This window comes from Seriola aureovittata, chromosome 7, assembly GCF_021018895.1.
Source record: "Seriola aureovittata isolate HTS-2021-v1 ecotype China chromosome 7, ASM2101889v1, whole genome shotgun sequence".
NCBI lineage: Eukaryota > Metazoa > Chordata > Actinopteri > Carangiformes > Carangidae > Seriola > Seriola aureovittata.
In genome coordinates this window covers 2,557,963-2,571,886 of record NC_079370.1, presented here as the reverse complement: position 1 = coordinate 2,571,886, position 13,924 = coordinate 2,557,963, and the positions used below count along the sequence as shown (strand labels likewise).

The 13,924-nt window shown below is 41.2% G+C and overlaps 1 protein-coding gene across 2 annotated transcripts in view; it reads left to right on the top strand.

Moving 5' to 3' along the window:
- The window catches only part of dgkb (diacylglycerol kinase, beta), a 75,138-nt gene that overhangs the window by 47,028 nt on the left and 14,186 nt on the right, over positions 1-13,924 (top strand). For both annotated transcript variants that reach the window (XM_056381875.1, XM_056381874.1), the window contains one exon: positions 2,681-2,745. In XM_056381875.1, the coding sequence (XP_056237850.1) occupies positions 2,681-2,745 (65 nt within the window). The remainder of the gene's footprint in view (positions 1-2,680; positions 2,746-13,924) is intronic.

The window sequence follows — 13,924 nt, the reverse complement described above, 5'->3', positions numbered from 1 at the left end:
GTTTTGCATATCTGCCATGTTTGAACATATATCTGTATTTTTTGATATTGATTTCAGCTGGATGGCAGTCTTAGGCTGGTTTATGTATTCATATAATTAAAGTTTTTTTTACAAAGCGCTGCATCAACGCAGGATAACAAAATGCTATATCCACTCCGAGTTGCTTGAAATCGCTGTTTACTGTTGCAAAGCCGCAGCTCCACTTGTACAGATCTCAGATAATAGACCCCAAACCAAAGGGGAGACAACCTTTCCTCGCTTTTGCTCTCTTGTTTGCAGCTATTGTCCTGTTTGTAAGAAAATCAAGTTACAGTCTCTTAGATACATCCATCATCTCACCTTTCTGGCTCGTGTTGGAAGCGTGAGGCGAGTCTGCGGGGATCTTGAAGGATTCTTTTGGTCTTCTGCTTACAGCGTCTTGAAGAGACATCAAGAGAAGCTCCATTGATTTTTCTCTTTTGGCTTCTCCTAAAATTTCTGCACAGAGAGCTAGCAGGGGGTCCCCCCCCCCCCCCCGTAGGTGCTGTTTCAATAGTGCCACTCAAAATGGAGCGGGTCAAAACAGATTGCTTCAGTGGAGGGAGGAGAGGAACAAGCCCGAAAAGTTTAGATCAACTTTCTCTGACTCTTTCTTGAGCCGCACAACTTTGCTGTTTGTCAGAGATTGGTCTTTTTTTTTTTTCCACAAAGGCCTTGGCAGCATTTTCCTGACACTGACTTAGAAGTGGAAATTAAAGGAAATTTATTAATTTATTTATCTAGTTTATAACTTCAGACTTTACAATCTGTTGATGAGATCATCTGCACATTTCACGACATAACTGATACAGTATATTAACAAGTTATTACTGTTATTTTATTCAAACATTTGAATAGGCAACATGCAGGTTATTACAACAAAAAACAGCCTTTGTAAAGTTCTGCAGAGACGCTGATTTACACTCAACATTTTGTGAAGTTAGCTGTAGTTTGTTTTATTAAAGCGATGATACAGATATATGGTTAATACTTGCCAATAAAGCTTATCGTTAAGCAATAACACTCATTGATAAGCTCTCTGACTGTGTTGTGATTTGATATTGTTGTTGTCCTGTGAAAGTCATGTATCCCCAAAACTTTTCATGAGCTAAGAAAACTTTTTTCAGCTTTGTGACGGAGTATTTTAACATAATCCGTTTGGTAATTAATTGGTTTATTAAGCTTTTGAAGAAGATTTTCCTCCTTTTCATACTGACCATTAACAGATCTTAGCTCTTTGTTGGACTTGCTTGAGGAAGCAGGAAGAGGTGGAGTTAGGTGAACTACTAACGAGCAACTCTACACCTTCACAAAATCTTGTCTTTGCTGACCTCCAGTGATTTAACGTCTGACCCTGCTGCTGTGATGTACAGGTGTACTCCAGGACCCTGTGACATCACTGATGGGTGTGGTCAGAGTTGAAAGGCTTGAGACTTTTAACTAGAGAGCACAGTGAAACGGCCTGGTGTTAGGTTACTCTTTAAGAACCAAACTGTCCAGACTGCAGTTAATACCTGGCTGAGATCAGGAGCTGGTTCAAGCGGATTCAGGCAGATGTCACACAGCTGTTTGATGTTTGACTCTGGAAGTGGGAATAGTTAAACAGACAAAAAAAACATGGCCGATCGAGCAACTGCATCAAAACCGCTGAGCTCTGCATCACACGAGCAGAGACTGTCTGCTGTCCAGTAGCAAATAAACTTAATGCAGATCAGACCTGTAGCAGAGCTGAGACGCTGAACTTACACTCGTCAGTAATTCTCCATCTCGTTTTTAAAGGAATTTTCTGTCAAACTGCATCATGTGGGTTTCACTATAAAAACACCTGATTCTATAAGTTCACGCTTAAGTACTAGATAACAGTCTTACCAGACTGAGATGGTGTTAATATACTTGGTGAAGCGTCTCCGTCAGTCACACCACACTAACATGTAACATCAACTGTCTCACTTTAACACCGAGAACTCCAATGTGGCTGTACTTTTTGCCCCAGGTCACACACAGACAGAGAGAGAGAGAGATAGAGAGAGAGAGGATCAGACAGGGAGGGTGAGAGAAAGGTCGAGAGAGAGAGAGAGGAGAGGTGGAGGAAGGGAGAGAGAAAACAACTTGGTTGCCGGGGTGTCGGCAGCATCCTGTAGGTTAGTTGGGAGCTGTGATTACTCACAATGTGTGTTTAATTAATTAGCCTGTGTGGAGACAGCGTGCTGTTCATCAGCGTTTCTGTCAATACCTCTCCATCCCAGGCTCAACCCCGCTGCCTCCTCCTGCACACGGCTCCTTTCATCTTACACAAATATACTGTACGCAAGGGACGAGCAAGGTGTCACCGCACCGCTTGAGAAGCCGGGAGAGTTAATGAGGGAGAGGGCGTCCTGGATGTAAAAGCGTGTGTTGCATTGCATGCAAACAGTTTTATAAGAGAAGCATCTGAGAAATCACATTGTAGAGCTGCAACAGGAACTTTTGTGTTTTGTGTACCTTTTTTTGGGGGGGGGGGGGCATGGACAGTGACTCCAGGATGAATGGTAATCTAAGAGTTCAAAGGTACAGGCTTTAAGTTTGAGGAGATGAGACTTACCTACAGTGTCATCGTAGGCAGAAGAGATTCATGTATTTTTATAACATAATCTTATTTTGTGATTTGATTGTTCTCTTTCAGGACGCCTCCATTGCACATCGCTTCCACATTATGAGAGAGAAGCATCCTGAGAAGTTTAACAGCAGGTATGTTTGTGTCCTTTCACTTTTTTCTTTTTTTTGTCAGTGTAGAAATGATGACGAATCAACCAAGAAGTTCTCAAATGATCCACCCTCAGGGACGAGCAGGAAACACTGTGTATTTATAGATCATCCTCGCTGCCAGTTTGTCCCAGTGGCCACTCGCAGTATTGCAACCAGAAAATCCCCTTCGGCCCGAACAGCACTCTCCCCACAGATGACTGTTACACACCGTTAAGATTTTTTATGTGCACAATGCCCGTGGGTGCCATGGTAACTCTCATAACCTGTATCCTAATATTTTTTCTATATTGCAAAAATGATGCTTATCAAGAATTGTAGGTTTTGCTTCACAATAGCTAAATGTTGTTGACCAGTTATCCACCTTCAGCGTCTCATGATTTGTTCCGATATGTATAATCTTGTGGCTGCAGGTTTGTGATGAAAAATGCAGCTTTTAACGCCACGACAGCTGAAGTGTGAAGGCGCACGTGTCGGTCATTCCTCATGGTCAGAGTGAACTTTTACATTGTTGAGACCAGATTGCTCCCTATAAGGCTGATTTTGGAACTGATCCAGATAAACACCAGTTTCTGTTTCTTGAGAAGAGGTGAATGTCCTGAGGAGAAGGCGCAGTAATCATCACAGTCCTCAGATGATGTCAGTGCTCCATGTTTTTATTTTTATACCAATGACCATGATGGGTAAAAATCTGAGTTTTGAAAAGAGATATGAAGAAATCAAATCAATCGGGACGTTTAAGTTAGTTTTACTGAAAAATCATGTAAACCTTCTTTTTTTTTTTTTGTAAAGTTTCTGCAGGAATAGAAGTAAATGAAAGTTGATGCAAACAATTCCCAACTTATGTTGATGACCTACAAACCCTCTGTCTGTACAAAGGCTGATGCATTATTATATATATATCAGAACGGTGAGAAAAGACGGACTGAAATTATAAAAACAGAACCAGACAGTGGTTTCACTTGATGAAAGCTCGTGGAGCTGGTTTGTGATGAACTGGTCAGAAGGTGAAAGCAAAGCCGACATTAGTGGGAACATCTGCAACAGCATTGGGACAAACTTCCTGAATAATATTTGATTTGAACATCAGGAGTGAGTTCAGCTGCTGGATGAGTCAAAAATGTAGATTAAATTTAGTTCAACAAGAAGATTCAATGATTCCTTGCTTTTAATCTCCAGTTGTTTATTTGTTCTACGCTTTAATTTCAGAAGCACACACACATTGAATTATGTACATTTTAATAACAGCTGGATAAATGGGGGTGTATTAAACCGTTTGACCAGCGCGTGTGTGTGTGTGTGTGTAGATGTTGTGTAGCTCAGCGTGACAAACGGTCGGGCTTCATATTTAGCGTTGGTGATTACCTTGAGGAGATGTGTTCACCTTTGGAGAAGAACAAATGTGGCATCTATGTTTCCATCAATATTTAACGTCTCCAATACGTCTCCACTAGCGCCAGGGAGTAATTGCGAGCCTAATTGAATTTGCTTGGCTAGTTTGACATCGTGGATCAGTCAGACTGATGACACACAGCCTCCTAATAATCCCATTTGTCCTCATTATCATATTTTACCCAGTGCTTAGTACAACATTTAGCCAACTATCCCTCTGCTGCTCGAACATGCAGACACACACCGGCGGAAGTCAAGGGGATTTCGAAAATAAACACAGGCCGGTCGTGTAATGGTTGCCGTTGGTTACGAGGAGTGTGCCACCATGTTGGAGAGACTGTAACGTAATCAACACTGAATTTCCCCGATTCAACAAAAAGAGTGTTGGGTGTTTATGGTCCCGCTGCCGCTCCAACATGGCGGCACATCCTTCATCAGTTTTCTCTTCTATAATAGTTTGTGAGACGCAGTTTCAGTCACTCGCCACATCCACATGCAGGACACATGGACTGGCATCTCTGTTGTTTTACCCCCATTTTAATCCTTTGTGAAAAATGATTGAGATATTTTAAGAAAATTATTCTGTCTGTTATTTGAATTCAATTAATAATTCACAAGGGGGAATGGGTTTAGGATCTCTCTATTACACACTATCCTTGCCGATTCAATAATGCATGATTATAGTTTTTCAAGGTAGCATAGATTTTGTTGGATTTGTCCAAAGGGCTTGTGTCCATTGGACGTATATTGCAGCTTATCACGGAGTCATTTTCCTGCAGCCGGAAGCTCTTTCTCAGGAACTTCAGTGACAGTGGAAGCAAAGTGCGGCTCGTCTCAGGGGGAAATATTTTATTTCACTCGTAACAAGTTTGCAATAAGTATGAATGAAGAGAATGTGGAGCAACTGCAATGTGTCTGATCAGTTTTTAAAAAGGTTGAAACACCATGAAACTAGAGCAACAAATGGCAGCAAAGAGGCCGATAAATACAGGTTTAAAAATATGAATCACAGCAACACTAATGCTCATAAAAACAATAATACCACTTACAACTGACTGCCTGCGATCGGTAGAAGTTATTACAAAACATTTTCCGTTATATGCAAGTGGAAATATAAAACATATTTTCGCCATCCTGCGATTGAATGAACTTTTTTGACAACAAACGCAGGGACTTCTCATGTGATATTACACAGTAAAATTACACCACAATATTACACCACACCATTTTTAATTAACAGCTTTTAACAGTTACCAAGCAACATCTTCCAGAGGTGAAATGTAACTAATTACTACCATACCTGATACCTATCACCTATCATACATACCTGTCACATATTTTATTACCTCAGAGCGAGATGTTCCTTTTTACAGTATTTTTAAATGCATACTGTATTAAAGTGGATTTATTAAAGATGTTTTTATACTCTAATGAACTCTAATAACAGGAAGTGGAAATAAAGTTTGTCAATATTGTACATCATTATAAAATCAGTTTGTGCACAAAAATAATCAAATATATATATTTTTAATAAAATAGTTATCCTGTATATTTCTTAAATTAGTTTACATATGGATAAATAAAAAACAAACATGAATTATTTTACACTCTTTATACCTTTTTATAGACACACCTGATTCTCTAACACTTTGCCTTCATTATATAATTATTTTTAATATCAGTGTAAAAAAGCAATATAAATATATATATATATATATATATATATATATATATATATATAAGAAAAACATTTTTAAAAAAAAGCACAATTGGCAGAAAATATAATAGTTTCTTTTTCTTTTTATGGATTAAAAATATTTATTTTGATGTGTTTTTATTGTTCTCATGTACCCACATAATTTTAACCTTTCGCACCTTTGTACAGGTGTCAAGGTCAAAATAAATAGATAAATTAACACGTACAAAATGTCAAGTATTGAATTATTCGATGTTAATCTGACAGCAGTAATAGCTCTTTTACATCTCACATGTACCAAATCTATACGTTCTGTCACTGTTTCACTGTTTGACCTTAAAGCAACTGAATATTTAATCAGCTTTAATTACCAACCAAACAGCATCATGTAGCTTTTCTTCATTATGAAATGAGAGGATATTGTTGATGAAATGCAGGGGTCATACGCTCCCCCCCCCCCCCCCCCCCTCTCTCTCCCTCCCCTCGTCTCTCCCTCGTTCTATCCATCTTCTGTATTTGCACCTTGGGGTGATTACCAGGGTGAAGGTGTGAAGATTTGACACTCGGCAGATAGATTCATTTACTGCCACTGCCGGACCTGGAGGTGATAATGAGGTCGAGGATTAAAAGCAGACAATCAGTCGGCCCGTGACGAGGGCTGCGCCACCTCCTCCCCCATCGCCACTCCTCCTCGACCGCCTTGTTAAAATATACTACTCCCTTCCCCCTCCTTTTCTTTTTTGCTGATCTCTCATGTAATTACACACTAATCTCTGGTTCAGAGGGAAGAAACGAAGAAAGAGGAGTAGAGGAAGAGGAAGAGAGAGGGTTTGGAAAATTAAGAACTTTGCTGTTAAACACTTAAATTCTTTTATACTGTTTTATTTTGTATTAATCTCTTTCATCCTGTTAACCAGTTCTTAACTTTAGCAACGACAACACTTGACGTTTTTGCCTAAATGTGAACTTGTTGGAAGAGGTTATATCTCTTCTATGTTCCTCTCGCAAGATTCTGACACTCTAGTTTCCCAAAGGATCAGGTCAACCATTTCACTAGCTTTCCCTTCTGTTGCTCCGTCTCTTAGTTTCTTTTCTTTTTTGAGCATTTTTGGAAGGAAAGAAGCAGGTGATTGTTTGTGTTTGTGCAGAAGTACCATTTACCCTTTCATAAGGCATAAGGCATAAAAAGTGTGATTCAAGATGAATCTATCGGCCCAGATCATACTTAAAACAAAATCTGCCAGCATGCATGTGGATGTCTGCTCTGACAACTGGTTCCATTTTGGATCCAGTTGGTAAAATAGTTGGTTAAATGCTCAGATCTGTGAAGCTCTGCATCCAGCGAATCCTTCGCAGAATCTTTCTTTTCACATTCTCCGTTTAGTTCAGTCTCTTTTGTCTCTGGCTCTGACACTGCAGGCACCGGTCAAGAGAAATAAAAGACCTATGACGTATACAAACACACGATAACTGAGCAATGCTGTTGTAAACAAACATGGCGGACTGCCGTCGGAACATTTCCAAAGTCAACAAAAAACAAATGCAATTTTTGCTGGAGGCTCGTCATAACGAAGGGAGGAATGATGAGACCTCTCTTTAAATATTTACATTACAACACGTTACAGTAAGGACTGGAGTCGTGGTCGGCCTCAGCCATCCGCCGGTGTCGCACTGTGTGCTGCGACCCGTCACATGTCACATGACCTGTAGCAGAACGATGAGTTCGCCTTCATGTAATGCAACGAAAGGTTCGCTGTGCATGTAAAACATCAGCGATCTGTTCAGTTGATGTTCACTGAATGCTAAAGTCATTTTATCGTTTGTCCTGCAGCAGCACAGCTCCTCAGAGAGCAAACGGCCTCGTCCCTCCCGGCAGAACCACAGATGAGTCAGGACACGGTTAATGAGTGTCGTGTTTCTAAGAGCTACTCAAAGGCAACTGGACTTGAAGACTTTTCACGTCTCGTCCAAAAGGCTTCTTCAGTACTAACTGGTCTCTGATTGGTCATAATCGATCACTACATCACATTTGAAATCACCTATCGTGTTATTAACACGATTAGAGGAAGATGGATCAGGTTCCATCTTTTGTTACACAAAACAGTTGAAATTTTCGTGAAATTAAAACAGTCCAACAGAAGTTCTTGTTCCCCACCCACCAGACTATTTAGAAAGATTTGATTTGAGTGAACTGAGAACTGGATTCAGATTCGTTATCATGCAGCTTTTTGCTTTTAGACAACATCCCTTCTGCGAGAGGACACATCTGATCTGGGACCCATCAGCTGCGCTGTGAAAGCTACTGTGGCTTCACCTGCAATGTTTGTTTATTCTTCGGCATCAATCACGGCACCTTGATGTTCCCATGATATTTGCTCTGCATACCGAGATCTATTTTTGGTCCTGAGACATCTAACACCGTCAGTGCACTCCTCCAGAGCCGCTGTGCCCCCGTGCGCCCACAGGCTCTCGCTGTGCTGTGTAACCATCCTGAGTTAACCTTTCCTGAAGGCACAGGGAAGCCCAGGCATGGAGCACTCTTTAGCATAATGAGTATGTTCATCAAAGCCCTGCGATGTGCTGGATGGGGCCGCCGGATTCACCAACACACGCACCCATCAACACACCCATGCTAATGTGTGTGTTCGCCTGTACATGTGTGCGTGTTTCCCGCCGAGCTGGGAACGGGGCCACAGGTGATGGCGGTCTAAATTACACATGCACACACACTCATTTACACACACACGCACGCACGCACACAAGCATGGCGGACCTCTGTAGCGGCCGCCCTCAGACCTCATTTGAGGATGAAATCGTTTATGTGACCAAAGTGTCATCTATAATTAATCACCACTTGTGTGTAATTTAGAGGGATCTCACCTGTGGCCCTGTCCCCTGCTCAGTGGGAATACACACACACACACACACACACACACACACACACACACACACACAATCTCAAGTGAACACAAGAATCTGCACGTTCAGTAGTAAGGCTGCGCAGCATGAAACAAAAAATCATGTCAATAATTTAAGAATGATAATTTCACAGATTTACTTTGATTATAAGATCAATTCTTTTTTCTTTCCTCTGTCAGATTTGAACTGTAAATTACATGGCCTGTGGCCAATTATTTTTCAAAGTTAGAATATGTAACTTTTTGACATTAAAAGGTGTGTGTGTGTGTATATATATATATATATATATATATATACACACACACACACACACACAGTTAAGTTGGGTACTTACAGTCCCCCAGATGTGCCCAGCAGTTTTCAAGCCCGAGAGGTTTAATTTGGTCGCCTGTCGTATTCTCCCCTTTGCATTGTGGTTGTCTGCTGGAAGTGGTCAAAATTGACCTTTGATCCAGTTTTAAGCCACATCTTTACAATACACTTTCTGGATCTTGGTCGTTTAATATGTATTTTAAGGATGAAGGATTTCAGTCACTGAATGTCTGGATCTTAACTTATCAGAGAAACAAACGTGAGAGCGGCGGTCCAGGTAAAGATCATGGTTCAGGTTAGTTTACGTACTTCCTTAAGGTTAGAGAACCTTTGTTGTTGTGGTTACAAGAATAAACGTGGTTAAGCACGTGAAAGTCATAGATAGGTTCACGTGACCACGTCACCTGACTTCCTCTTTCGCTGAGGCCACTAGAGGTCGTCAACAATTTCAAACAGTTTCTCAATAAATAATGAAGGAAGATGAATTACCCTCTTACAAAAGAAAGTTAAATTTAACTAACTTCTCCTGGCTGATGTGTTGCTGGAGGTGTCAGACCTCAGATAAACACATTGTTTAAACGCCTCTCAGGCCACAGTCTGAAATCATTAATTAACCGTATTGCTTTGTTAAGTTCACATCAGGTGTCGAACAATTCCCAGAATTAATGGCTCGAGTCGATACATTATGGTGGTAGAGTATCACAAATGAGACTGTGTTTCATTTCAGTTTCAAATTACTGTAGTGCTTCTTTATAATTGTTCAAAAGGTTTTCATAGGACTTCAGTTGTAGTGTTACCAACTGTTATAACTGTCCTCTAAAGCATGACGCCACAGTTCCCGACTCTCGAGCAAATGTTCCCAACCCACCGACCTCCGCAAAGAGTCACAGATGATCGACAGTGGCGTCCAAAAGTCTGAGAACCACTTTCTCATTAACCATGAAATACTAGAAACACGTATTCTTGAACATTCAGCCTCAGTGACCATATACAGTACAATCCAAGAGGAGGAAGCGCTGACTATGATTTACAGGTCAGGTGATATAGAGGTCTTGGTTAAAACTGGTTTAAATTCGGTTAAAATGTGAAGGTCTTGAAGGAGCTAGGTTACATACTAGCATTGTTTCAAGAGCATTTCAATTACTCCTTCCCATTGAAAAATAATTTAAATATATCACTTTCAATTAGTCTTTGACCTGCGAATTAACACTTTGCAGAAATTACAAGGTTGGTACAAAATGTCATGAACTCGGGGACGGTGTCTCCAAGTTGGCGACAGTGGTCCAACATTACTGACTAAAAACAACTGTGGAGATTTAAATGAACTCGGTACACCAAGTTAAAATATGTGAAAAAGAAAAATGTTTGAGGACTCAAGCTTATCAATTTACTTTTGTCATTTTAGTACTTTAATCTTTTTGTATTTGTACACAAAAATGTAGGATATTCTGTACTGGTATCAGTACTTTAAAAAGCACATTGGAGTCATTGCAGTGAAACAGAGAGAAATACATTTTTCAAACTGCTTGCTGCGTCTCTGAAGGCAAGGCGACGCAACTCAGGTCATTTCTCAAACTGCCAGTCGGAGTCGGAGCGCTCCAGGCGGTGTCATGTTAAACAAAACAGTGCATTGATGCAATGCACAAAGAGTTGGTTATGTCAATGCGATATTTATCACCTCTGATCAAGAAGAAATTAGTGTGAAAATAAGGTCGTAGATCATTGTGGGTTAGATTAAGTGTCAGAGGGGAACAAAAATCAATGGGCGCTGAGCCTCGCGTTCAGTGTGGCCGGTGGAAAGTGCATCTAAAGGTGCTGTGGCCTCAGGACAGCGACGCTACACTGAAGCTTATCGCCTCTGACATCCTTTAATATGGTGACCAAGCAGCGAAGGCTTGATGAACATGGGTGTTTTTCGGATTCAGGCTGTTTGAGCTACATTTGTCTTCCTGATGTTCAGCTCACCTGTCTCTCAGCTTGTATTGTTTTTCCAAAGCTCCATCTTCTTTTTGTTTTTTTTTCCCTCTTGGCCACACAATTTGTATTTGTCCTCTTCTTTCACTTTTGTATCAGGATTTGTTTGTGCAAATAAACGACACCTCAGCGGCTGTGGAAACCTGAGCCACTGTTTTCTTTTGGCCTGCCAGCTGTGACTACTACAGCTGATCTCACATGCACACCGCTAAAGTTATTATTGCAGTAATCTTTGCATTGATACACTGCAGGTAAAATGACAGCCGAGGCCTTGTGGGTACTCTGAGATTAAAAACCTGCTACGTACTGGACGCCGCTGTTTCTTTTTTTTTTGCCTGAAAAAACAAATCGTTCCCACAGGAAACATAATGAATGAACTTCTAAGATGTCCTGGAGGATGCGGGAGCTTAAAAGTCTGCCAACAGTTTAAGGAAATGAACACTTTATGTTCACTTTTATTGCACTTACCATAAAGTAAGGTCCTCCTAATCTACCGTAACAGTATCATCTTACTCAGATGGACTCCCTATTAATCCTGGGGCGAGCTGGCCCCTGTTGAAGACGCTGCTCGCAGTCAGTCTGTCAGAGGAGTCCGGTGTTTATCATCAGTCGGCAGATAACAAACGACAATCCAATCCAACCAATGAGATGCTCCTAATTACCTAATGAACAGGGACATGAGGTGATTTGTTGCCATGGCGCGCTTGTTAGGTTAAGTGGTGCGAATCGACAGGACAGTCAGACGTTGTCTCTTACTGTATCTGTTCTCAAAGATACTTCACTTTGGTTCTGCTGTACTGTGAAAAAAAAAAAAGAAACCCACAGCTCACTGTTTAGGATGCCGCTCCGGTCGTGCTGTAAAATTTGATGAGAATCACCGGAGTTTAACAAGTTTCCTGACTGTGAAGAAGGGCTTTCTTTCCGGTAGACTCATGAAAAATGTCTGCCCAACAGGTGAATGATGTATCAGGTTGGAGACTGCAGTTATTTCCCTGAGTCCACTGATATGAGGCTGCTGCCTTAAAGGAGTCTTCCACCAATCTAGCACTGCACACCTATAACACTGTTGGAGATATTTTCTTTTTCATTCAACACGTTTGTCTTCCTTGTGAAAACCTGGCACCTACTTTACGCACAATGCAACTTGACCACCAGCAGTTCCATTTGAAATTCGGGTTTGTTATGCTAGTAGTGGCTAATGTAGCTTCCAGCTGCTATCCCCAAGCAGAGATGAGTAGCCGCCTACAGACGTCTGGTAAACTCACTTCCTTCCAAGTCCACACCCCCAGATCTCTTTAATTTTCAAACTAATAAATAAATAGTTAAAGCTAAAGAAGTTTTCACATCCAACCAGTGCTGCAACATCTTGCCTTGGCTTCACACTGCTCCCTGCGGAGCCACAAGAAGCTTTATACAACTTTATTAAGATATGTAGTAGGTCCCTGCGACACCTGTAAACTTTGATACGGAAAAAATGGCTCCTTTGATTTGATTTGCACAAAATTGACCACTTGGCTACGCAGTCTTTTTTTTATGTTTTTGCCACAAAAATCCAATTGAGCCACTGCACAGATGCTAACCACAGCATGTAGCAACTTCCCTGCTGAGCGTGTGTGTATGTGTTTATGAAAGCTAAGAGCTAAGACTCTGCTAGCAAAACTCTTTCATGAAGTGGAGTCATGTAGTCTTGGGATAAGTGCTACGGTTGAGACATGTCCAATTAGTACAGGGCTTTACCTCGCTTCATGTCAGCTACAATAAATCCACACCTTTTCACAACCGCTCTGACTTTGTGTGTGACCTCTACACAGTCTAAACACGCCTTCAGACATCAAAGGCTCTTGAACGTACCAAAACCTGCTTCAACAAAGCAACAACAGAGAGTCAAAGGATCCACAACATTCCCTATATCTGGCTCCATTCTCTCCATCAGTCACCAACCACTAGTTTTGAATACGCTTTTCAAAGTAGCCACCTTCATTTGTTTGTTTGCAAAATGGCCCGAGCCTGAGAGCATGTGTTCTCCTGGGTTTTCCCTCTCGGCGACTGAGCCGGAGGAGTCGCAGGGATGTGTTGTTGTGGAAAGCCTCTCAGCGTGGCCCTGTCGCCCTCCTGCCTCTTCCCACCTCCCTCTGCTCCCACCCCTCTGCTATTGACCATGTTGCACATTATAAATCAACTGCAGAGTTGAGCTACCTTGCAAGTACCCTAATGAAAGCTCATTTATAAAGTGGCTAAATGGTCCTGACAAAAGTCCTAATGAGGAAATCAATAATTCAGTGATTGTTACTCTGCTTATACTAATACGTCCCTCTTGTAGTGCTTTGATTCCAGCTAAGAGAAGGCCATTTTTTACTGTTTTCAGTTCTGCATGTCAGCACTGTCTTTTTTTTTTCCTCTCCTTGAAGCTTTGAGATGAATTGTGTGTTGCTGTCTGTTGTTTCTTCAGAAACCATCTGGGATCTGTGCTTGTGGGTAGAAATTAACCAAACTTACCCTCTGTCTTTTTTTTTTTTTTTGTTGTTGAGAAATGAACAGGCAGAGCTTAACGTCACTTAATAATTTCCAAAAAAACATAAAGTATACGTAACTTGTTTCTCACCTTCAGTGAGACTCGCTGCAGTCTGTTTTCACTGAAGGCACTAAGAGGAGCTTTGGATATTTGCCACAAAGAGTTGAGAGGAAACATGTTCCATTGAGTAATTCACCTCAGACCAGGGGTGAGTGGAAAAAGTTAGTTGTGACTTGCAGCTGCAGTGTTACTATATGTGTAGTCAACTCAGTCTTCTGGAAATGTGATGCCGTTACCCAGGACCTAATTTACTGTGCTGCATAAGCAATTTTAAAACCCGCTCAGATGTTGAAGAGGTG